The sequence below is a fragment of the Microcaecilia unicolor genome, chromosome 2 (genome assembly GCF_901765095.1).
Source record: "Microcaecilia unicolor chromosome 2, aMicUni1.1, whole genome shotgun sequence".
Taxonomy (NCBI): domain Eukaryota; kingdom Metazoa; phylum Chordata; class Amphibia; order Gymnophiona; family Siphonopidae; genus Microcaecilia; species Microcaecilia unicolor.
Genome location: NC_044032.1, coordinates 606,474,006 through 606,499,496, shown reverse-complemented (window position 1 = coordinate 606,499,496; position 25,491 = coordinate 606,474,006). Strand labels below are relative to the sequence as shown.

Sequence of the window (25,491 nt, the reverse complement as noted above, 5' to 3'; positions counted from 1 at the left end):
AGCACACCACTGACCCTACGGCACACTTAGCAATGCAAGGAAAGGGTCCGTTTAGCAGATGTATAAAAAGTTTGAGCCTGCAAGGAAGATGTAAATGCCCACCACAGAGCCTGACCTTTTCCTACTCACCTGGTTTCCTTGGTAGTCTAGTGGCCTTGGGTAGAAATAGTTCTTCTCTGCTGCTGCTGCAAGACTGCACCAGGTACAAAATGGCACTGATGCTCCCTAGTAGTAGTCTTGTAGTTCTACTGCTAGGCAATCATCCTTCCATATAAAGAGCATTTCTCCTTATATGGAAGGATGCCTTCTAGAATTAGTACTGTGAGACTACCGATAAGGGTTATCATCAGCGTCATTTTGAATCTGATGTAGTCCTGTGTTGGGAGTAGAGGGGGACCGCTCCACCCTGGGCTGCTAAACTACCAGGGAAATCCCTGGATAGATCCTGGGGGGGGGGGGGGGGGGAGTCAGGTTCCCTGGTGGTATGGGGCTTCTGCTCAGAAGTTTTTTGACTAGGGGAGGAGGATCGGACTGCGGAGTTATGAGTTGGGTGGGATTGGACATGGGAGGTTGAATGAGGGAAGATGTTGGGGGTTGTGACTTTGGGAGAATTGGATTAGGGAAAGGTAGGGGAGGTTGAGAATATGGTGGGAGAGTGGAGGAATCAGATCAGGGGAAATGGGGGGAGGGTGCACCACTGCAGCAGTGCTTTATTTATTTTATTGGCCCAGCACCATGTTACATGCTGTGACAGCATGGGTGCTTCTGCTTGTAATGTGGTGCCTATGCAGCAACCATGGATTAACCATTAAGCAAAATAAGCACATGCTTAGGTATCAATGGAAGGAGGACACCGCAGAGTTTTTTCTCCTAGCTATCATGCCCTTAACTCTTTCACTGCTGGTCAGCAGTTAGATGGGAGCTATCCAGTCTTTTGCACTGAGTATCATGTGATTGATTATCTCCCAGTCAGCAAGAAGTCATATGTGTTACTTGGTGCAAAGAGCTCCTAGCGCTCAGGGAATAGGTCTGAGTCTGATATCTGGAGGCTAGAATAGCAGACTTGGAAGATCGGAGGCAGACAGAGAGGTTTATAGAGGAGGCTTACAGGAGCATAGTAGAGAACTCTTCCAGGTTTACAGAGATTTGATTCAGTTTCTCTGACTCATCTACATTGAATATCATTTCTGGTACCTATATCTCTCCCACATCTTCCTCATTGAAGACCGAAGTAAAGAATTAATTTAATTTCTCTGCTATGACCTTGTCTTCCCTGAGTGCTCCTTTTATCCCATGGTCATCTAGTGGTCCAACTGATTCTTTTGCCAGTTTCTTGCTTCTAATATATCTAAAAAGGTTTTGACTATGTGTTTTTGCCTCCAACGCAATCTTCTTTTCAAAGTCTCTCTCTGCCTTCCTTATCAGGGCTTTGTATTTGACTTGCCACTCCTTATGCTGTTTCCTATTATTTTCATTCGGATCTTTTTTCCATTTTCTGAAGGATTTTTTTTTTTAGCTCTAATAGCTTCCTTCATCTTACTTTTTAACCATGCCGGATGTCATTTGGCCTTTATTCCTCCTTTTTTAATACATGGAATATATCTGGCCTGGACTTCCAGGATGGTATTTTTGAACAGAATCCATGCCTGATGTAAATTTTTGACTTTTGCAGCTGCTCCCTTAAGTTTTTTTTTCTTACCATCCTCATTTTATCATAGTCTCCTTTAAATGCTAAAGTTTTGAATTTCTGAAGTAGAGTTTTTTTTTAACTTCAGAGATTATATCAAATCTGATCATGTTATGATCATTGTTATCAAGCGGCCCCAGCACCATTACTTCCTGCACCAGATTATGTGCTCCACTAAGGACTAGGTCTAGAATTCTTCCTCCTGAACCATCTGCTCCATTTTCCTTGGCTCCTGAACCTTCTGCTCCATAAAGCAGTCCTTGATTTCATCAAGGAATTTTACCTCCTTAGCATGCCCCGATGTTACATTTACCCAATCAATATCGGGGTAATTGATATTACCCATTATTATTGTGTTCCCCAGTTTGTTAGCCTCCCTAATTTCTGATAACATTTCTGCATCTGTCTGTTCATCCTGGCCAGGTGGACTGTAGTACACTCCTATCACTATCCCTTTTTCCTTTACACATGGAATTTCAATCCATAGGGATTCTAAGATGTGTTTTGTGTCCTGCAGAATTTTTAGTATGTTTGATTCAAGGCTCTCCTTAACATATGATGCTACCCCTTCACGCTGATGATATGTTGAAACCCTCTGTTCAGTGTGCAGCGGCAGCTAAGAAAGAAAGTAGAATGCTCGAAATTATTAGGAAAGGAATGGAAAACAAAAATGTGAATGTTATAATGACTTTGTATCGCTCAATGGTATGACTACACCTCAAATACTGTGTGCAATTCTGGTCACCACATCTCAAAAATGATATAACGGAATTAGAAAAGGTACAGAGAAGGGTGACAAAAATGATAAAGAAGATGGGACGCCTTCCCTATGAGGAAACTCTAAAGTGGCTAGAGCTCTTCAGCTAGGAGAATAGATGCTTGAGGGGAGTTATAAAAGAGGTCTATAAAATACCGAGTATAGTAGAATGGGTTGATGTAAATTGCTTATTTACTCTTTCCAAAAATACTAGGACTAGGGGACACACAATGAAACTCCTAAATAGTAAATTTAAAACAAATCGAAGAAAATATTTCTTCACTCAATGTGTAATTAAACTCTGGAATTCGTTTCCAGAGAATGTGGTAAAAACAGTTAGCTTAGCGAGGTTTAAAAAAGGTTTGAATAATTTCTTAAAAGAAAAATCCATAAGCCTTTATTAAGATGGACTTGGGAAAAAACACTCCTTATTTATAGGATAAGCAGCATAAAATCTGTTTTACTGTTCTGGGATCTTGCCAGGTACTTGTGACCTGAATTGGCCACTGTTGGAAACAGAATATTGAACTTAATGGACCGTCCGTCTGTTCCAGTATAGCAACACTTATGTTCTTATGGCTGCCACACCTATTATCCAACATGAATTTCAATGCTTTTCCAATCATTATAAATGTGCATGATGTTTTGTTTCGATCAGTAATGATATTTCTCAGGACTTATTGAGTCTTAATGTCTTTTCAGTTAAGCAAAGGAAGGGTCGAGGGGCACTATTATTGGGCTTTGCTTAGGGCATCAGTTGGACTTAATTTGGCCCTGCCGAGTAGTAAGTGACTTCTCTGTTTGGTAAATGCAGGGCAGATGCTGGACATACCAGCGTCTGTCCTGGACAGGGCATACACTTACTGCATGCTAAATTTTGCCCCTAAGGCGCTGTAAGTACAAAAACTTGCTGTACTTTATTAAAATGAGCCCATAAGTGAGCACTTGAAAGCAGCTAGGATGAACACTCTTTTAAATACCAGCACTCTCTTCAAATGCATGTATTATTCCTTGATGAATGTGCATGTCTTTGAGCCTAGCTGTCCCAGATATAGTTTACTGCATGTGCAAAATTTTAAAAAAATGAAGAAAGGAATTTTATATGTTAATGCAGCTACTAACCATTTTCTCAGAGATTCAAGTTGTGAAATCATCAAACTGCTTGAATTGGTGCTGATACTGCAGGTACATGGTACCCCCGTGATTTGCACCAATAATCAAAACAAAATTACATGCATAATTCTGCTTTGATTATTGCCATGGGTCCAAAGTACCAGTGGTGCTTATGCCAGCATTTTTTGTTGTTGTTCTTTGTTGGCAAAACTTTAAATCTGTGCATGCTGCTTTCTTCCCTTAGACTACTGTAGCTCCATTGTTTGGCCACAGCAGGTGACACCTAGCCTCTGTGTTAGGCTGGTTATGTGACTATAATCATGTGCCATACTTACTATTGCTATACATTGCAGGCTTTCTAGAATGCAGCTGCTCCACTGATAGGTGGCATTCCACATTTCATGTCAGGAATAATTGCACTGGCTACCTGTAGAATGTTGATCGTTCTTCGAGAATTTATTTCTGATCCATAAGGACCTAAAGGATGTGTCTGCATTTTTCCCTTGGATTCCATTTATCACGCTGAGATTTTCATGTGGAAATTAAAGCGAATTCCATAACAAGGATCATAAGCTAATCTGTGAACAAGCTAATCAGTGCTGTTAATTGGATGTTAACAACCATTTATCAGCACTAATCGGCATTAATTAGAATTTACATGCACTACTTGCCAAGCATATTCTGTATCATGGTGCGCATAAATTCTAAGTCACATAGTTGAAAATGGGCATTACCATGGGCGTGGAGTGGGCAGGTCATGGGTGTATCTAAAATCTAAGCATGTTGTTATTTATTTTATTTTATTTATTTGTTACATTTATATCACACATTTTCCCACCTATTTGTAGGCTCAATGTGGCTTACATAGTACCGGAGAGGCGTTTGCATACTCCGGTGTAAACAAATACAAAGTGATGTTGTGGTAAGATAAAGTTCATGTGGCACAGCCACACTAGGGAATCGTAGAACAGAAGAGTTGTGTTATGTCCATAACGTTCTTTAGTTTTGTTGTGTTGCAGAGATCAGGCATTTATGTTGGATCGGTAGGGTATGCCTTTTTAAACAGGTTAGTTTTTAGTGTTTTCCGGAAGTTTAGGTGGTCATTCGTAGTTTTCAAGGCTTTTGGTAATGCGTTCCACAGTTGTGTGCTTATGTAGGAAAAACTGGATACGTAAGTTGATTTGTATTTGAGTCCTTTGCAGCTTGGGTAGTGCAGATTTAGGTACGTTCGTGTTGATTCGGATGTGTTTCTAGTTGGTAGGTCGATTAAGTCTGTCATGTATCCCGGAGTGTCACTGTAGATAATTTTGTGAACCAGAGTGCAGATTTTGAAAACAATGCGTTCTTTGATTGGGAGCCAGTGTAGTTTTTCGCAAAGGGGTTTGCACTTTCAAATCGCGTTTTTCCGAAGATAAGCCTAGCTGCTGTGTTTTGAGTGGTCTGAAGTTCCTTTAAGGTTTGTTCTTTGCATCCCGCATAAATTCCATTGCAGTAGTCTACATGGCTTAGTTCCATTGATTGTATCAGGTTGCGAAATGTTCCCCTCGGGAGCTTATAGAATACACCCTCTCTGCGTCTAATTTAGGTGTCAGGATTTATGCCAGGTTTTACTAAATTTAGTTGCGTGGACCAGCACTCAGCATATTCTATAAACTGTGTGGAAATTTAGGATCATTCTATAAAGTATGCCTAACTGAAGGCATACTTTACAGAATACACTTAAGTGACTTTCATTTTGATGCTGAATTTTTAGGCTTGATATATAGAATCTACTCCTTTATGTGTCAGAAGTCCTTCAAGTCTATAAACTCAAATCTGAAGCTGCTGCTTATTTGTCCATTCCTCTGTTGAAGAATTTTCATTTTGACGTGACTAGGAAATGTGTTTTTTTTTCTGTAGCTGGGCTGATATCAGATTCAGCTGATGTCAGATACTGGAGCTTTTATTGAAGAACTATTCATTTTTCAAAGCTTATAGACCAGTGACTGGATAAAGAGTAGTGCTATTATTGCTTGCAAGTAGTGGATTGGGTGGAGATGTTGAAATAATGTGGAACAGGTTGTCAGAATCTGGGAAATTATGCAGGAGAAGGGTGTAGGAGATGCTGTTATGAACTTGACTTTTATGTCTAGAATTTTGATTTTGTAGGTTTGATTATGCTGTAATTTTAACTGCGTATGCTTTGGTTTCAATCAAAATATAAATAAATCGAAACTTGTGTGCAGTAAAAGGAAAAAAATCCCCTAAGCATGTTACAACCTGCTGGAGTTAGCCTCTTCTACGCTGTTCCTCGTGCTTTGAATGTACCAATTAGATATAAGCTCAAGACAGATGAACATGAAATTGATTTCCTTTCACCAAGGCAGAGGGAAAAGGAGCTGGAGGAGGGACAGAGAAAGGGAAGCAGTTCTTGCATGGAAGGAGAAATGGTCCTACTTGTTCATCAAACAGTAGAGGCAGTTATTGAAAAAGGAGCTGAAGCAGTCATGAGTGTTACAGGACAGCAAGGCTACTACTAATAATAATTTCTTTAGTGCTACTAGACATATGCAGGGCTGTACACGTTATATGCAGGTAGTTTTTCCGTCCCTAGAGGGCTCACAATCTAAGCTTTTTGTACCTGGGACAATGGAAGCTTAGGTGACTTGCATGGTGCTGCAGTGGGGATTGAGCCCAGGTTGCCAGGATCAAGGTCCACTGCACTAACCATTAGGCTGGTGCTAGGGGGTGCAAACATGGCAAATGCCCTGAGTTCCCTTACTACAGAGGGCCCCAAACTTGCTCTAAGCCTAAGGCGGCACAAACTGCTGGAAGGTTTTGAGGCCTCCTTCCAAATTTCAGCATGTCTAACATTGGCCCTGCAAGACAGTACTGAATAGAGAGTAAGACAAGCCATTCACTGGTGTAACTACACTTCTACAGGCTGAGAGAGTGGACCTCCACAGATTTCCCCTGCATTAAGTAGAGGCCACTTCTATGATAAAGTATAAATAAGGTCAACGTTATCACTTGTTTATCCTTCTGACAGGAGAGCCAGGGGCCCTTTTACTAAGCTGCGGTAGGCTCTATATGCATGCAGTGCGCACCAAAATGAGACTACTGCCAGGCCAGCACCCATAATGCCTGGATGAATAATTTATTTATCTCCTCCTACGTGTGCCAGCACTTGGCGTGTGCCAACAGGTCACTGTGCATGGAGCGCATGAGCCTTTACCACCAGATCAATGGGTGGTGTTAAGGGCTCAGGCCAGATTTGGGCATGCGCTGGTTTCATTTTTACCGCAGGCCCTTTTCCCGTCCCACTAAAAACAAAAATTTTAGTGGATGCAGTAAAAACTGGCCTGGTGCACGCCCAATACACGTGCGTACACTACCACAGGCCACTTTTACCACAGCTTTGTAAAAGGACCCCCCCCCCCCCAGTGCTTAGTAATTATATAAGTGCATAAGCATTGCAATACTGGGACAAACTGAAGGTATATAAAGCCCAGTATCCATTTCCAATAGCAGCCTATCCAGGTCCAAGCACCTAGTAAGATCCCACAAGAGTAAAACCTATTTTATGCTGCTTATCCTGGAAAAAAGTAGTGTATTTTCCCAAGTCCACCTTAATAACGGTTTATGGACTTTTCTTTTAGGAACTTCTTCAAACCTTTTTTATAAGTACATAAGTATTGTTATACTGTGACAGACTGAAGTTGCATCAAGCCCAGCATCCTGTTTCCAACAGTGGCCAATCCAGGTCACAAATACCTGGCAAGATCCCAAGAACATTCAATACATTTTATGCTGCTTATTCTAGAAATAAGCAGTGGATTTTCACCAAGTCCATTCTAATAATGGTCTATGGACTTTTCCTTTAGGAAGCCATCCAAACTTTTTTAAACCCTGCTAAGCTAACTGCTTTTACTACATTCTCTGGCAATGAATTCCAGAGTTTAATTACACATTGAATGAAGAAACATTTTTTCCAATTCATTTTAAATTTACTACTTTGTAGCTTTAATGCGTGCCCCCTAGTCCTAGTATTTTTGGAAAAAGTAAACAAGCGATTCACATCTACCTGTTCCACCCCACTCGTTATGTTATAGACCTCTATCATATCTCCCCTCAGCCATCTTTTTTCCAAGCTGAAGATCCCTAGCCACTTTAGCCTTTCCTCATAGGGAAGTCTTCCCATCCCTTTTATCATTTTCGTCGCCCTTCTCTGTACCTTTTCTAATTCCACTATATCTTTTTTGAGATGCGGTGACTAGAACTGAAAACAATATTTGAGGTGTGGTCGCAACATGGAGTGATACAAAGGCATTATAACATCCTCATTTTTGTTTTCCATTTCCTTCCTAACAATTCCTAACATTCTATTTGCTTTCTTAGCCACCGCCGCACACTGAGCAGAGGGTTTCAACGTATCATCAATGATGACACATAGATCCCTTTCCTGGTCGATGACTCCTAATGTGGAACCTTACATTACATAACTATAATTTGGGTTCCTCTTTCCCACATGCATCACTTTGCAGTTGCTCACATTAAACGTCATCTGCCATTTAGATGCCCAGTCTCTCAGTCTTGTAAGGTCCCCTTATAATTTTTCACAATCCTCATGTGATTTAACAACTTTGAATAACTTTCCATCTTATAATCGAAAGAGAAAAACGCCTAGATTTTGACCCAAATCGGGAGATAGACGTTTATCTCACAAAAACGAATAAATCAGTATAATCGAAAGCCGATTTTGGACGTTTTCAACTGCACTCCGTCGCGGATGCGGACAAAGTTGATGGGGGCGTGTCAGAGGTGTGGCAAAGGTGGAACTGGGGCGTGGTTATCGGCCGAGGAGAGATGTACGCATTAGGGCGATAATCGAAAAAATAAAGACGTTTTTAGCGAACATTTAGGACACTTTTGTTGGACCCTTTTTTCACACGAACAGGTCCCAAAAAAGTGCTCTAAATGACCAGATGACCATCGGAGGGAATCGGGGAAGACCTCCCCTGACTCCCCCAGTGGTCACTAACCCCCTCCCACCACAAAAAAATGATGTTTCACAACTTTTTATTTTCACCATCAAATGTCATACCCACCTCCCTGGCAGCAGTATGCAGGTCCCTGGAGCAGTTGTTAGGGGGTGCAGTGGACTTCAGGCAGGTGGACCCAGGCCCATCCCCCCACCTGTTACAATTGTGCTGCTTAATGCTTATTAGTCGTCCAACCCCCCCCAAACCCACTGTACCCACATGTAGGTGCCCCCTTCACCCCTTAGGGCTATAATAATGGTGTAGACTTGTGGGCAGTGGGTTTTGAGGGGGATTTGGGGGGCTCAACACACAAGGGAAAGGTGCTATGCACCTGGGAGCTCTTTTACCTTTTTTTTTGTTTTTGTAAAAGTGCCCCCTAGGGTGCCCGGTTGGTGTCCTGGCATGTGAGGGGGACCAGTGCACTACGAATCCTGGCCCCTCCCACGAACAAATGCCTTGGATTTATTCGTTTTTGAGCTGGGTGCTTTCATTTTCCATTATCACTAAAAAACAAAAATGCCCAGCTCACAAATTGTTGAATAAAACATGGACGTCTATTTTTTTCGAAAATACGGTTCGGTCCACCCCTTCACGGACTCGTTCTCGGAGATAAACGCCCATGGAGATAGACGTTTTCGTTCAATTATGCCCCTCTTTGTGTCATCAGCAAATTTAATTGCCTCACTAGTTACTCCTATCTCTAAGTCATTTATTAATATGTTAAAAATCAGCGGTCCCAGCACAGACCCCTGGGGAACCCCGCTATCTACGCTTCTCCATTGAGAATACTGGCCATTTGTAAACCCTGCTAAGCTAACTGCTTTTACTACATTCTCTGGCAACAAATTCCAGAGTTTAATTACATGCTGAGTCACTTTCTCTGATTTGCTTGAAATTTACTGTTTAGTAGCTTCATTGTGTACCCCCTAGTCATTATATTTATGGAAAGAGTAAACAAGTGATTCACTCTCCCCACAGATTAATCTGTTAAACTTGTGCCTAAACGTTTGCCTGGAGAGGGGAGATAATTTGTTGTGCACTAAGCTGGAGGTGAGAGGAACTCAGACTTTGCCTTAGGGTCAGCCAGCAAGATCCTGCTCTGATCTTACCCGCACAAAAATCAAGCAAAGTGTCAATGAAGGTAGCAACTGATAGACCAAGAGGTCCTTTTACTAAGGTGTGCTAATGGATTTAGCGCTCACTAATGATTAGCGTGTGTTAAATGATAAGGTGCTCATATATTCCTATGGGTATCTTATCATTTAGTGCACATACTAAATCTGTTACAGCACCTTAGTAAAAGGATACCTTTTACTACTACTACTAATCATTTCTATAGCTCTACTAGATGTACACAGCGCTGTACAATGGACATAAAGAGACGGTCCCTGCTCGACAGAGTTTACAATCTAATTAGGACAGAGAAACAGGACCGATAAGAGATAAGGGAATTACTAAGTGGGAATGATAAGACATGGGTACTGAACAAGTGAGTAAGGGTTAGGAGTAAAAAGCAGAATCAAAAAGGTGGGCTTTTAGCCTATATTTGAAGACGGCCAGAGATGGAGTTTGACGTACTGACTCAGAAAGTCTATTCCAGGCATATGGTGCAGCAAGATAAAAGGAACGGAGTCTGGAGTTAGCAGTGGAGGAGAAGGCTGCAGGTAAGAGAGATTTACCCAGTGAATGGAGTTCCCGGGGAGGACTGTAGGGAGAGATAAGTCTGATGCCTCTCAAGAAGAGGCTCTCTGCCAATATTAGCCTCTTTAACCAAAGACCCCTGTGGGCGGAGAACATAAAGTTTGGGAAACCTCTGAACTTAGTACTTCTGCTGATTGTGTGTGCCTTCCTTTCAGAATTGCTTGAGGGAGTAGTCTGTGGCATGTTGAATCTGTTTCTGCTTTGCAAGACCATCAGTCTGAGTTTAGAACCGTACATAGTACTGATATTCTTTTAGCATCTCATTTAAGTGAAGTTCATTTCAGCTGGATAGGGGTTTCAGTGCCAGAATTTCACTTGATTAGACAGCTTTTGTTAATGTAAATTATTCTCTATTGTTGCATACTGTAGACTAAGAGAACTGGGTATTTCAGGCGAGGGTTGTTATTAGCTTGGTTTATATCTTACTTACTTGGCTATTACTTTGTGGTAACTACATCATCTGATAAACTTTCTATCGTGAGTGGTGTTCTGCATGGCCCAATTTTGTCCCCGAATCCTTTAGCCATTAATAGAAGGATTTGGGGTCAGTCCATATTGTTATGCAGATGACATTATGATGGCTTACTGAACAGTTTCTGATACTCCAGATTTTGTATCTTTTCAATTTTGTTTGAACACCATTGCTGCTTAGCTTAGGTCAAACCATCCTTTGTTAAACCCCAGTAAATCTATAGCTTGCTGGGCCACTGGCCATCCATTTTATCCCATATGGGTCCCTAATCTCTCTAGACACTCCATTCGGTTGGTGGAATCATTTAGATTTTGGGGTTTTACTATTGATTCAAAATGATCCTTTATTCAACAAGTTTCAAAAGTTACAAAATTTGGGATTTTCATTTTGCGTAAATTGAAATCTGTTAGAAAATATTTTGATGATAACACATTACATTCTTTTCTTCGTGCTTTTCTTATTGCATGTCTTGGTTATTTACAATGTCGTATGTACCGTGATACCTAAATTTAATCATAAGTGGTTAAAAACTTTACAAAATATTACTCCTGGTTTATTGTGTCATTCTAAAGATGAAACCATGCCACCCCATTGCTCTTACATGAGCAAAAAAGCAGTTAAATCTACGTAGATCAGCCTTCTGTGGCTGCGTGGATTGTTAGCTGTCAGAAAGTATACATGTACTTGTATAACACCAAAAGTTTTGGCCAAATAGAAAAGGTGAGTTCTGAGAAGGAAAGAGTGTATAAGAGGCATGAATAGAAACTAGGAGCATACATTTCAGTTTCAGAAAGACACTCAGAAGTCAAAATTCAGTGGCACAGTCCGTGGTAAAATTAACCAGATATTTGTAAATGGATAATCTCATTCTGTACATTCAGCAGTATTATATAGTTCAAGTCCAGTGAAATATACTCAGTTAAATTTAACTGGATAAAGATATCTGGCTAAATTTAGGACAGCTTCTGCTGGTGGCCAAACGTTTCCGTTTAACTGTAGCAGAATGGCGCTGATATTGAGCGCTATCCCCACTAAACTGGTCATGTAACCAGACTACCCAAATTGCCACCTCTTTTAAAAATATGGGTAAATATTTTCCAGCTGAAGGCGGTTAGCATTTTTTGGCTCCCGCTGGCTTTATTCCCAGATAATCACACAAGTCGAACCACATGAAGATAGGAGAGCTTTTTAGGTAGCCCAATTTATGCGGTTATCTTATGCGATTAAACGCCATGTGATTGCAAAAATGTTTCTCCTTTATTTCAACCTGACTGAATATCTGCTGGCACTTGCATAAGTAGGAGAAGGTTCCCTCACATCTTCCCCCTGTGTCTGGTCCTGATCCAATTCACCCCCTCTTAAAATATTTCCACTCGATATTCAAAGCGATTTTGAATATCAGTACTAATTGTCCTGCACTGTCCGGCTAGTGCTGGAGTAGTCTGTAGGCAGAGCTTGAGCAGGTACCACAGCAAGTACTTCAAGTCTGTCGCTAGGGGTAACAGTGGACATTAGGAGCCAGTGCTGCAATGGGCAGGAGTGAGTGGGCATCGCTCCTGCTCGTAAGACCCCCTAGACCAGTGTTTCCCATGTCCGGTCCTGGAGTACCCCTTGCCAGTCAGGTTTTCAGGATAGCCACAATGAATATGCATGAACTTGATTTGCATACAGTGCCTCCGGATGTTCATTGCCAGGGTCCTGACATGTCTCAGCATTGAATATCCGGGGTAATTCTGCCCATGGCAGTCAGGATTTTAAAAAATGCTGACTGCTTGTGGGATGAATATTGACTGGGTTGTGTTTAGGAGTAAAATCTAGAAGCCTTAGCTGGTGTTAACTTGAATGAAAATGGATTTGTATGTAGAAATCGGCCATACATATAGCTAGTGGTTTTAGAAAAGAGTTCATTCATTCCATCTTGCTGCACCGTGTGTGCCTGAAATAGACTTCCTGAGTCAGTTCTCATGCTTTATCTCTGGCCCTATTCAAATCTAGGCTAAACTCTTAACCTCTTACACACCTGTTTAATACCTATATTGTTTTAATCATTCTTATAATAAGCGAAACTCCCTGATGCCTTATTAATCCCATTTGCCTGTCTTGAATTTATTATAATCTCTGTTGGGTAGGGACTGCCTCTTATGTATTTCATTTATTTATTTGGATTTTGCTCACACCTTTTTACTAGTAGCTCAAGGTGATTACATTCTGGTACACTGGGTATTTTCCTTGTGGGTTCACAATCTAAGTTGGTTCCTGAGTCAATGGAGAGTTAAGTGACTTGCCCAAGATCACAAGGGGCAGCAGTGGGTTTGAAATGGCCACCTTGGGATGTCAAGACTGGTGCTCTAACCACTAGGCCGCTCCTGTTGTTGCAGTAGTAGTAGTAATATCTATCTATGGATAAGGCAGTAAACAGATATTTAAAGAAGGCATTTTTCTGGGTATATTCTGGGCAGTCCTTCATAGAGTCCACGTATGACCGCATTTTATAATGGCAATACATATCTACAGTAGCACTTTAGCTATTGGCATTTACACTTGCTGTCCCGTTCCGGGCCCTTACCTGGCGGTCCGCGGACAGGAGCGGGAGCCGGGGCGCCCATGGGACCCGGGAGGGCGGTGATAGTCTGCCTGGGGGATCGGGCGCTGCCGCCGGCCGCTCCGAGGCCGGCGATCCACAGAGGCAAGCGCCGGTCTCGAAGAAGGAGAACCGCCGGCCAAGATGGCGGCGCCGGCGTTTTCGTTCTCCTCGCTGGAGCGGGGCCGGCGAGGTAGCTCCACCTACTTGCGCTGGATTGGCGCACCCCCCTGAGAGACTCCGCCCGCTGGGCGGGAGAGCCAATCCAGGCCCTTAGGTCTGCCTGGGCGAAGGGGATTGGTCCCAGCTGGCACTAGCGAAGGAACGAGCGGGGGATTTAAACGGAGCCACGGAAGGAGTCCAGTGCTTCCGTTTCGTGTTTCAGAAGCCTATCTCCTTTGAAGACTGTGTTTGTTCCTCGTGGCAGCTAGCCGTCCTGCTAGCTATCTCCTTTGAAGACTGTGTTTGTTCCTCATGGCAGCTAGCCGTCCTGCTAGCTATCTCCTTTGAAGACTGTGTTTGTTCCTCGTGGCAGCTAGCCGTCCTGCTAGCTATCTCCTTTGAAGACTGTGTTTGTTCCTCGTGTCAGCAAGCCGTCCTGCTAGCTATCTCCTTTGAAGACTGTGTTTGTTCCTCGTGGCAGCTAGCCGTCCTGCTAGCTATCTCCTTTGAAGACTGTGTTTGTTCCTCGTGTCAGCTAGCCGTCCTGCTAGCTATCTCCTTTGAAGACTGTGTTTGTTCCTCGTGGCAGCTAGCCGTCCTGCTAGCTATCTCCTTTGAAGACTGTGTTTGTTCCTCGTATCAGCTAGCCGTCCTGCTAGCTACCTCCTGTGAAGACTGTGTTGGTTCCTAGTGCTCAGCTGGCCGTGGCTAAGCCACCTCCCTCAGACTGTGTTTGTTCCCAGTGCTCAGCCAGCCGCCCGGCTAAGCCCTTCACCAAGAACTGTGTACTCACATCCAGACAGGCCAGCCGTCACCCCGCGGTTCCAGCAGTCCTGCTGGCCGCCCGCAGCTGAGGGCTCAACCCTCGGTGAACGGCGGTCGCCGCGGGTGAAGATTCGGGGTGCTCGGCTGTTTCCTGGGGCCTTGTGGGGCTCGGGGAGACTTGAGAGCTCACCAACACCAGAGCGACAACAGAGGCGCGACACTTGCTTAGAGTCATGCATAACCCAGACTCATTTCTTGTTCTGACCTGGAATTTGGCAGAGTGCTGAGGGAGGGGACGGGGACATTTTAGGTATCCCTGACATTCAAAAGCATCTCTTGTAACAAAGTTAGGGGTCCTTTTACTAAGGTGCACAAATGGATTAAACGCATGCAAATGAGTAGGGCTAATTCTATAAAAGTCGCTAACTGTAGCAGGCTAGTTGCCACCCGGACAGTTCCCACCTACCAATTCCCACCTGAATAATTCCCTCCTAGGTCTGCACCCCCTGACTATCTCTTACTGGCATGTGTTGGTTTTCTGGGGTTTTTTTTCTTATGCATTGTATTTTTTTAAATGAGAAGTGTTGTTGCATGGTGTGGATGTGTTGGCAATATTTATATATATATGATATTTTATGTTGCTTATTAATTTGGATTTTGGTTTATTTTAATTTTTTGGCATGGTATGGCATGTTAAAAGTTAATGTTTGGGGTGATGTGGGGGGCATTGCCCCCCCCGAAACGATCTAGAAGGTGAAAGGGAAGGAGATCAAATTTCAGACAGTGATGCTTCATGATTGTTAAAGGTGGGAATTGCCCTCCCTGGAGCGGTGGGAATTGATTAGGTGGTAATTGTCCTAGGTGGCAATTTTCCAGATGGGAATTGGCGATTGGGAACTGACCTAGAACTAAAATTGTATGCGCAAATTTGGGCGTGCTTAATATGCGCATGCAATTTAATTGAATAACGAGCTAATTAGTGGCGATAATTGGCTTAACAACCAGTTATTGGCACTAATTTGATTTAATTGGGATTTTATATGTGAGTTTAAAAAGGGGGCGTGGAAATGGGAGGGTCATGGGCAGAATGGGGACGTTCCTAACATTTACGCGCATTGCTATAGAATGAGAGGGGATACGCACCTAATTTAGGCATGTACATTTGCATCACATTTCAGTTGGTGCAAATGGCCATGCTTAAAATTAGGTAAGATTCCCAGGCATAAGCACTATTCTATAAACCGTGCCTAACTTTAAGCACGGCTTATAGAATAATGCTTTTTCTGGCACCAATCTTTTCAGAAAAATACCTACTGTACATAAAGACATAAGACACCTGCAAGCCTGAAGGCTATTGAAATGATCTACATTCAGGTACAATAGGCATTTTTCTGTTCCTGGAAGGATCACATTTACAAAAATAAAAAAAAGAATTATATTAGAGTAAGAACCTGGGTCTCTTGGTTTACAATCCACTGCATTAACCACTGGGCTACTCCTCTGTTCTGCACAGATGTCTCTTTGACCATTTTCATAAGAATGGTGTCATACAGCTGTCCCTGTGCTCCCCCCCTATTTATAATTTAAACATTTCAGTTTGTAAAATGGTCCTTCAGGATGGATATCTCCAGCGTAAGGACATCTTTCTCACCTATTTTTGATCAGGAAATCTGGACATCTTTCCTGTTTGAAAATCGCCGTGAGAAGAAATTTTTTTTTAATGTTATGAGCAGGACGTCCCAATTCTGACTTGGATGTTCTTTTGAAATTGCTCCTCTATGTATTTTATAAAAGATTCAGTGCTTTCTGAGCCTTTTATAAAATACTTAGATAATCTTAAACAGGCAGACTTAGAAGCACAGTTATTAACATGGGCTACTGTTACGATGTGTTATATTGCCACTAACCTGGCCGGTTTTAGCACTGGTTCCATTTTATGCAATGAGTCCTACGTGTAGTTACTAAAAATTGAGCTTAATGGTAGCTCACATTGATAACTTGCCCCCTTAAATATCCATTTCCTCACCTAGATGATCTATAGAAAGTTATCCTTTCTGTGTACTGCCAATGGCAAATTTTCAAGACATATCATGGGATATACTTTTTTGTTTTTTAAATGGATGCACTTGTATGCATGGAGATATGCAAGTGTACACATTCTAGAACACAGTCTTCATTAGTTCTGCATGGACCTTTTTTTTCAGTACACCTCTGCTTTGACCTACGATGCTGTCCAAGTGATGACCGAAGCTTTCCGTAATTTGCGTAAGCAGAGAATTGAGATCGCTCGAAGAGGAAATGCTGGTGATTGTCTTGCAAACCCCGCAGTGCCATGGGGTCACGGTGTGGAAATAGAAAGAGCACTGAAGCAGGTAAGCACTCAACAAAAGTATTGTGCTTGGATGATTAAGATAACAAGAATTTAAGTGCAATATGCACTGAATCTTTGGAACAAAGGACTACTGCCTATTCCTTTAGCCTCCAGTTATTGTTTGTTCAAGGTCAGACCTCAGTAAATAGAAGAAGCACTCTACCATGACATAGAAATCAGGAGCAATTGCTTAAAATATGATTTTTTTTCAGCTTAGGTCATAGCTGGTACTCCATGATGGAAAAATAAGCCTTTCTGTGTACAGTCATTTATTTATGAAGTGCTTTCTCGGTCAGAATTGTTGATCTTCCTTCTCTTGGTCTAATGTGGGAGGCTTCTGCATGACCTTTACTGTTATCTCATTTATCTCCCACAATCACGATAAGTACTGAAGGAAAATAGAAAAAGATGCTGCTTCCAGTCAGTTTTCATTTGATGTATCGCCCGTCATTACAGTTCTGGTCTTTGACTGACTACTGGTAATAAGTGGTGGGGTGCTTAGAACTCCTTTAACTAAAGTGCATTAAGCGAGAATTAGTACACATTCACTTGTTAGCATGTGCTCATACTAGCAGTTCATACAGTAGCTTACTCTTAGGGGCAAGTCTATAACTGGCACCTCTATTTAGGCACCCTGAGGTTGGGCAATAGGAACTTAGATTCTGTTATAGAACTTTAGGAGAACCCAATATTCGCACATCTAACATCTAGGTGCCTGCTCTTGCATCAGTCATGGAACCTGGAGTGTGAATGCCTAAAAGGCAGCAGGTACATGCATAAGTGAAAGTGGGGCCCTTTTACAAGGCAGGCTTACCGCATGCTAAGCTGGAGCTACCGTTGGCCCAATGCGGGCACCGGTGGTAGTTCCAGCCCCGGCGTGCAACATTTCCCACATTAGGGAAAATCGGTCCATATTTTTTAGCGCGGCACTAAGCTGGCAGTAATCAGGCAGCGCTGTGTGCTACCTGGTTACCGCCAGGCTAGCACGGGAGCCCTTATCACCACCTCAATGGGTGGTAGTAACTGCTGTCCCCCTCCCCATGACCATGCAGTAAGAGCGATCATACCGCATGGCCATGTCTTTTTAGGCTTTTACACCCACTGCGGTAAAGAAAGCCTCGGTGCATGGCAAAAACGGACCCTGCCACTAATGCAGGGCCCTTTTTCACTGCAGCTTGGTAAAAGGATCCCAGTGTTCTGTAAGTTATGCACATAAGGTGGAGCCCTACCTATGTCCCCCCTATGCTCTACCCATGTGTTTGTTTCCTTTGCAATAAAACACTAAGGGGCTGATATTCAGACCATAGGAGGGAGCCCGGCTAACTCTAGCGGTTTGCGGTCATCCTGAATATTCAATGCCAGGCCGTTTCCGGTGCCCGGCATTGAATATCTGTTTTATTTTTGGATGGTTTAAACTTACCTGGCTATGTTAACATTTGGAAATAGGCAGTGAAGTTTAAATCAGCCAAAGATATTCCACCTATTTACACGGCCTGATGTGACCGTTTACAATAGCTGGCTATTTGCTGAATATTTGAGGATAGCTGGCTATATTGTACAGTATAGCCAGTTATTTTCTAGCCACTAGCCTGGACTATTCAGTGGGAGATAGCCGGTTATCCCCCTTTGAATATCGCCGCACAGCCGGCTAAGTGCCATTTAACTGTCCAGGTGCCATTCCTGGCCGGTTAAATGGTTTTGAATATTGGTGGGTATGTTAGATAAGTGGTATTTGAAGAGTAGTGCTTAGGCAACATACTGCCATATATCTATACATCTATATATCTATATATAGATTATATAGATATATATATGCATAAATGTGCACCTAAAAACACCAAAAATATAGCCCAGCGCTACATTACAATTATCAGAATCTAACCACTAAGGAATCATCAGTAGCAACTCATTTCACATAGGTATTCCACCTACTGTTCGCTTAATTCTCCATCAGTTCCACTGTAAATGCAGGTTGAATTCTGAACAATAATTTTTATATGAAAAATTTTATATATAAAATGTAATTTTCAAGAATTTGCCATGGTATTATTTACAATGATATATTTAAATGGCAGACTTATCTTTTTCATTCAGGCAATACATTAGTGCACTACTGTATTAGTGCATGGAAACATCATATTATATTGCATTAAAGGACATTATTAGTAAATACAACCTGCAGTCAATAATATACATGAATGCGTGTTAACATGTGCTAACATGTAGTAGTCACCATAAAGAACCAAATCTATCCCACATAGAACCAGGCGGAAGCAAGAAGGAGTGTGAATGACCACAGAGATGAACCAGGATGATGGCAGAAAATCCTTTATTAAATCAGTGGATAAGTAATGAACATGTAGATCCAACATGGGAAATAGTGCCTTTTATTTATTTTATTTTTATTTATTTATAAGACTTGATGCACTGCCAATCGCAAATTAGCAGCTAAACAGTTTACAATAAAAGCTCCAAATAACTGAGAATATAATTAGAGAGAATGTATTAATCTACAAAAGCTCATAATATATAACAAACATCAATAAAATACTTTTATTCTTTTAAAACAATTTCTAATTTGAAATCCCTTGGAATGGGCAGTACATATTCTAACCACAGAAATAAGTACCTTTCCTAAGCATCAGCAGTATCTCTCAAATAGACAAACGTCTCAAAAAACTGAGATTGATATATTTCCAAACAAACGGTACTTATCTCAGTATCATGGGAGTCTTACAGCAAAGTCATAATAGTCCTTGAGATGTTAGTCTTTGGTGAATAAATAATCTTTTCAGTTCCAAAATCCAAGGGAATTCCCTCAATATTCAGACATGATATCTCATAACTCAATAAATTCTTTACTGTAAGCAAATGGAGTCATTCAATCCAAATCCAGTCGCATAATATTCTCTTCTATCATACCAAGCCAAAAACTTACGCCTATGTTTACTAAGGTGCGCTATGGGCGTGTTAGCGTTTTAAACATGTGTAAATGGTTTACGCGCATTAAACGCTAATGCGCCCATAGAAATGTATAGGCACGTTAGCGTTTAACGTGCCTTAAATTTAAAGGTGCGTTAGAAACACTAACACACCTTAGTAAAACATACCCCTTAGTAGGATAAGTTATGTCCATGCCTGAATATATATCAAAAAAGTTCCAATTCACAGCTCAACATAAAAATCCAATTCACAGCCCGACACAGTGCCGTGTTTCACTATAAAGCGTCATCAGGAGCTGGAAATCTACACAAGAGAGAATTCGAGTCAACAAGCCACCCAATCTATAAATCATATCATTAAAATCTATAGTAATAGTCTCCAACTAAATAATTATACATACAAAAATACTTCATACTACAAATTTACGGCAAGCATAGTGGATCCATCATCAAGGTCTCCAACTGCATCTCATTTGAATAAACCGCTGAGACATGTACAGTTAAACCAACCTCTGCGCATGTCCCTTGTGTTGTACTTCATACCATTCAATATCTTTATTCAGACCTTCAGCATGAACAGTACACCAGGAATTGATCATTCTCTGCTCAAATTTCAAAAGATTTTTAGCGACATTACCACCCCTGCTCAAAAGTATTTGCTTCAAAACTACACATTTTAAATCTTCTAATGTGTGCTTAAATCCGTACAAGTGTACAAGAGAGCAAAAAATGTCCGTAGAGAATGGATATTACAGGGTACTAAAACAGAGATGATAGTTTGGTATGCGTTTTTCCTTACTCTGTTCAAGCAATGAAATTGCGGAAGGTTATTTTGAAATTTTGGGATATCCTTAAGGCTCACTCGAGTTTAGAACAAGTGCCTAAGTTTGCTTATAAAAGGGGCAGGAATTTTGGCTGAGATCTTATCTAGCCATAATTATATAACATTCAGAAGTCCACAAAACGTAGGATAATTTGCATATAATCTTTGCAAATATTGTAAACATACTCTTATTACCAAGAAGGTATATAATGTGATAACTTGAAAAGAATTTGTTATTAGAGGACATTATGACTGTGATTCTGAAGCAGTGGTTTATGCTATTAATTGCCCATGTGGTAAGTGGTATATTGGGCAAACTTCAAGAAAAATTAAATTGCAAATTGGTGAACATTTAAGTAACATCTGGTTACAGAAATTGGAAGCACCATTGATGGCTCATTGGGTGGAATTTAAGCACACATTAGAAAATTTCAAATTTGTGGCTTTGAAGCAAATATTTGAACAGAGAATAGTTATCGAAGGAAGGTTCCCCATGAGGTTTAATTTGAATTGGCCTTAAAGTGATGTCTTCACTTCAGGTAAGGCAGGCTTGCACCTTGAAGATGTGACAACATGAAACGATTACTAGGCTTCTCTTCCCTACTGTAATAATTAGGGGTGGGTGAAGTTATCAATACGGGCTACTATCAAACATATAAACGGCGAGTGACCGTACTCACTCGCAAATGCGCAGTAGAGACCTTCTCTGCCCCGCCCCCACGTCAATACGTGATGACGGGGGGCGGAACACAGAGGGTCTGTACTGCGCATTGCTGAGGGAGGGACACCGCCGTCTAACGCTCCCCCCACCCGAGTCGCTGCCGCCACCACCCACCTTCTACCCGGTCGGGCCCTCGCTCCACTATTGAAACAGCGAGGGTCCGGGAACGCAGCACTGAGCTCTGCTGAGCTGCCGACATCGCCCTTCCTTCTTCTTCTCTGCCTCTGTCCCGCCCTCGACGACGTTACGTCACACGAGGCCGGGACAGGCAGCTGCAGGCAGAGAAGAAGAACGAAGGCCAACGTCGGCAGCTCAGCAGAGCTCAGTGCTGCGTTCCCGGACCCTCGCTGTTTCAGTAGCGGAGCGAGGGCTTGGCCGGGTGGAAGGTGGGTGGTGATGGCTCGGTGGGGGGGCGCGAACTCGGAGGGGGAGGGGCAGCGGCGAACTCGGCGGTGGGGGCGGGCCTTTCAACCCCCCCTTCCTATAATAGCCCGTTTTTACGGGCTCAAAGTCTAGTTAAGATATATTATGTTACTGTTAACCCCGGTTATTAGTCACTAGGGGGATCATTTTCAAAAGAGAAAAATGTCTAAAAAGTGGCATAAAGCAGCAATGGACATTTTTCTCACAAAAACATCCAAATCAGTATTTTTGAAACCCATTTTCCAGATGTTTTTCTATGCCGTTCACCTGTAGTGCATCCAAATCTCAAGGAGGCATGTTGGGAGCAGGTTAAGAGTGGGATTTGAGAGTTCCTAAGACCTGGACATTACAAAAATGTCTAGGACTGAAACTAAGATGTTTTGAGCTAGACCTCTTTTTGAATGAAGAAGCTACAAAAGTGCCCTAAATGACCAGATTACTACTGGAGGAATAAAGGAATGACCCCCCCCCCTTACTCCCCCAGTGGTCACTAACCCCCTCCCACCCCCAAAGATTTAAAAGAAACAGGACATACCAGCCTCTATGACAGCCTCAGGTATTATAGCCAGTCATATAAGAGCAGCATGCAGGTCCCTGCAGTAACCAAGTGGTCAGTGCAATGCACTGTTGAGAAAGGGACTCAAGCCCATTATCTACCCTAACTGTTACACTTGTGGTGGAAAGTCTGAGCCCTCCAAACCTCAAACCAAAAACCTACTGTACCCACATATAGGTGACACCTGCAGCCATAAGGGCTCTTGCAGTAGAGTACAGTTGGGTACAGTAGGTATTTGGTGGGTTTTGGAGGGCTCACTATACAATATAGTGGAGTAATGGTGAGCTGTGTACCTGGGACCTTTTATATGAAATGTACTGCACTGCCTCCTAGGGTGCTCCCTGCTCTGCTGGGATGTCTTTGTGGCCAGTCTATTAAGAATGATTTACTCCTCTTACATCCCAATGGCTTGATTTTATCCGTTTTTCACTTGGACTTTTTTTCTTTTTCCAAAATGGAACAAAAAGATAAATGCACAAGACACAAAAACATCTAACAAATGGCCATTAAAAAAAAAAAGATTGACATGTTTCTGTTTTTAAAATAGCTATATGCCCCACTTGGATTTTGGATGTTTTGAGCAAAATGTCCAAAGTTGGACTTAGACGTCATATTGAAAATGCTCCTCTAGATCTCATTGCATAAAATTGGACCTGTGGTAAAATAGCAGTTTTAACAGAAACCCACATTGATAACTTTCCCCCTTAGTCTTTTTTTCCTCTCCTAATTTTATATTATTGATATCCATATTGGGCCAGGGTTCTTTTTGTTTGGCTAGAGACACTATCAGCGGCATAATCGAAAGAGAAGGACGTCCATCTTCCGACACAAATGAGGAGATGGGCATCCTTCTCTCAAGGTCGCCCAAATTGGCATAATCGAAAGAGAAGGACGCCCATCTTCTGACACAAATTGGGAGATGGGCGTCCTTCTCTCATGGTCGCCCAAATCGGCAAAATCGAAAGCCGATTTTAGGCGTCCTCAACTGCTTTCCGTTGCGGGGACGACCAAAGTTCACGGGGGCGTGTCAACAGTGTGCTGAAGGTGGGTCAGGGGAGTGGTTAAGAGATGGGCGTCCTCAGCTGATAATGGAAAAAAGAAGGGCGTCCCTGACGAGTATTTGGCTGACTTTACTTGGTCCAATTTTTACACGACCAAGCCTCGAAAAGGTGCCTGAATTGACCAGATGACCACCAGAGGGAATCGGGGATCACCTCCCCTTACTTCCCCAGTGGTCACCAACCCCCTCCCACCCCCAAAATATTTTTTTAAACATTTTTTTCCCAGCCTCTACGCCAGCCTCAAATGTCATACCCAGCTCCATCACAGCAGTATGCAGGTACCTGGAGCAGTTTTTAGTGGGCACTGTAGTGCACTTCAGGCAGGCGGAGCCAGGCCTATCCCCTCCTTACCTGTTACACTTGTGCTGGTAAATGGGAGCCCTCCAATACCCACCCGGGTATTAGGTCGACCTAAATGTTGAGATTTGGGCGTCCCTGACCGTATTATCGAAACGAAAGATGGACACCCATCTTGTTTCGATAATACGGGATGCCCCGCTCCTTCACGGGGACATCCTCAGAGATGGACACCCTTAGAGATGGGCGTCCCTGTTCAAAAATGTCCCTCTATGTGGAATGGGCACCTGGAACCAGGCAAAAATAATACTTTTTAACATAGTAGCATAGTAGATGATGACAAATGAAGACCTATATGGTCTATGCAGTCTGCCCAACATGATAAACTTATAGTATAAGGAATGATGTGATACTACATACATATACTTGATCTTGATTTGTCCTTGCCATTTTTGGGGCACAGACCATAGAAGTCTGCCTGACACTGGCCTTGTTCTCCAGTTACTGAAGCTGTGCCCATGTCTACCCCAACGGGCTCTTAGTCTGTTTCACTCTCATCCCGTGCCAATAGTGAAGGAGCCTGTAGTCAGGTATCTGTTAATCATTATCAGACAGTCTCTAATTGGCTTTTAATGGCCAGCTTTGATTATTATATTATGTTTAACCTCTTTCTACATACAGGTTCAAGTGGAAGGCTTATCAGGGAACATAAAGTTCGACCAGAATGGAAAAAGAATTAACTATACAATAAATATCATGGAACTCAAAAGCAATGGTCCCCGAAAGGTAATTTTGAACTCTAATTGTCCTCCAAACTTCCTAAGCAGTGACATTATAGCTGTTGAAGCTTTGAGAGAATAGTTTTGTAAGGGTGTGTGGGCTGTGTAGCTGAATCATATAAATTACAGCCAACTGCCGCTGTTCTTGTTCACTGGCATGTCTTTTACACCCACTCCTGCCACTGTTTCATGTAATTATCAAACAGTTGACATACTGTGCATCTCTAAGCCTGTACAGATGGAGTGCAAAGCTTGACTCTTTTATGCTGGAAAGAACGTTAAGTGCATCCCCCCTCCATATGCTGCAAGAGTGTTCTACTGACGATTCTGGTCTTTGCCTACGATATTCATAATAATATGATCTGAACAGAGAAAATCAACGCAGAAAGGTAGCATCCATGTAAATGATCATTACTCTGGCTATGATTTCTTTTTTGTGTGTATGTTACCTTTCTCTGAATAACACAGTTGAAGTAAACTTTTTTTATTCATTTTGCATAATAATAATGAAGTGCTTTGCCTATATTTGCATACTTTCCATCTCATTATTACTTTACCTGTGCTGCACTAAAAAATTGGGCATTAAAGGAAAATAATACATGATTTTACCATTTACTCCTGGATTCTATATGGTGTGCTTGGATTTAGCCACCGGAATCAGTGCGGATTATATAATACTGCATGTAACTGAATTGGCTTAAGCTAATGAGCGCTGATAGCAGCACTTAACAAGCAATAATGAGCACTAATTGGCACTGATTAAAATTTAGGTGCACAACTTGCTAAGTGTATTCTGTAACGATGTGCAGTGAACTTCTAATGCGTGGAGGCAAAAAGGTGTGGTTATGGGCGGAGACATGGGCATTTCATGGGTGTTCCACAATGTAGACACCTAGTTATAGAATATGGCCCAGGGCGCCTAAATCTACGTGCTGAGATTTACACCAGGTTTTTGTAGGCGTAAATGGATGCGTGCAGATATTGGTGCTGAAATATCAACTAAGCATATTCTATAATCGGCGCCTAAATCTAGGTGCCGATTATAGAATATGCTCTAAGTTGGCACTGATTTCAGCGCCGATTTTTTTTTAGGTGCCATATATAGAATCTCCTCCTTAATGAATGATATTTAGCAGAAGACCTGCATTCTCCCCGTCATTCTATAAAGTTGTGTGCCAAAATTTCCAACTAGTGCACAAATGTATATTGTATAATTTATAGAATAGTATTAGTTGTTTGCCTAATTAAGAGGGTCTTTT

General features: G+C 42.1%; 1 protein-coding gene across 1 annotated transcript in view; it reads left to right on the top strand.

The window, feature by feature from the left end:
• Positions 1–25,491, top strand: part of GRIA2 (glutamate ionotropic receptor AMPA type subunit 2) — a 235,329-nt gene that overhangs the window by 140,333 nt on the left and 69,505 nt on the right. Inside the window, exons 7-8 of the mRNA XM_030192684.1 lie at positions 16,464–16,631; positions 24,135–24,239. Coding sequence (XP_030048544.1) covers positions 16,464–16,631; positions 24,135–24,239 — 273 coding nt within the window. The remainder of the gene's footprint in view (positions 1–16,463; positions 16,632–24,134; positions 24,240–25,491) is intronic.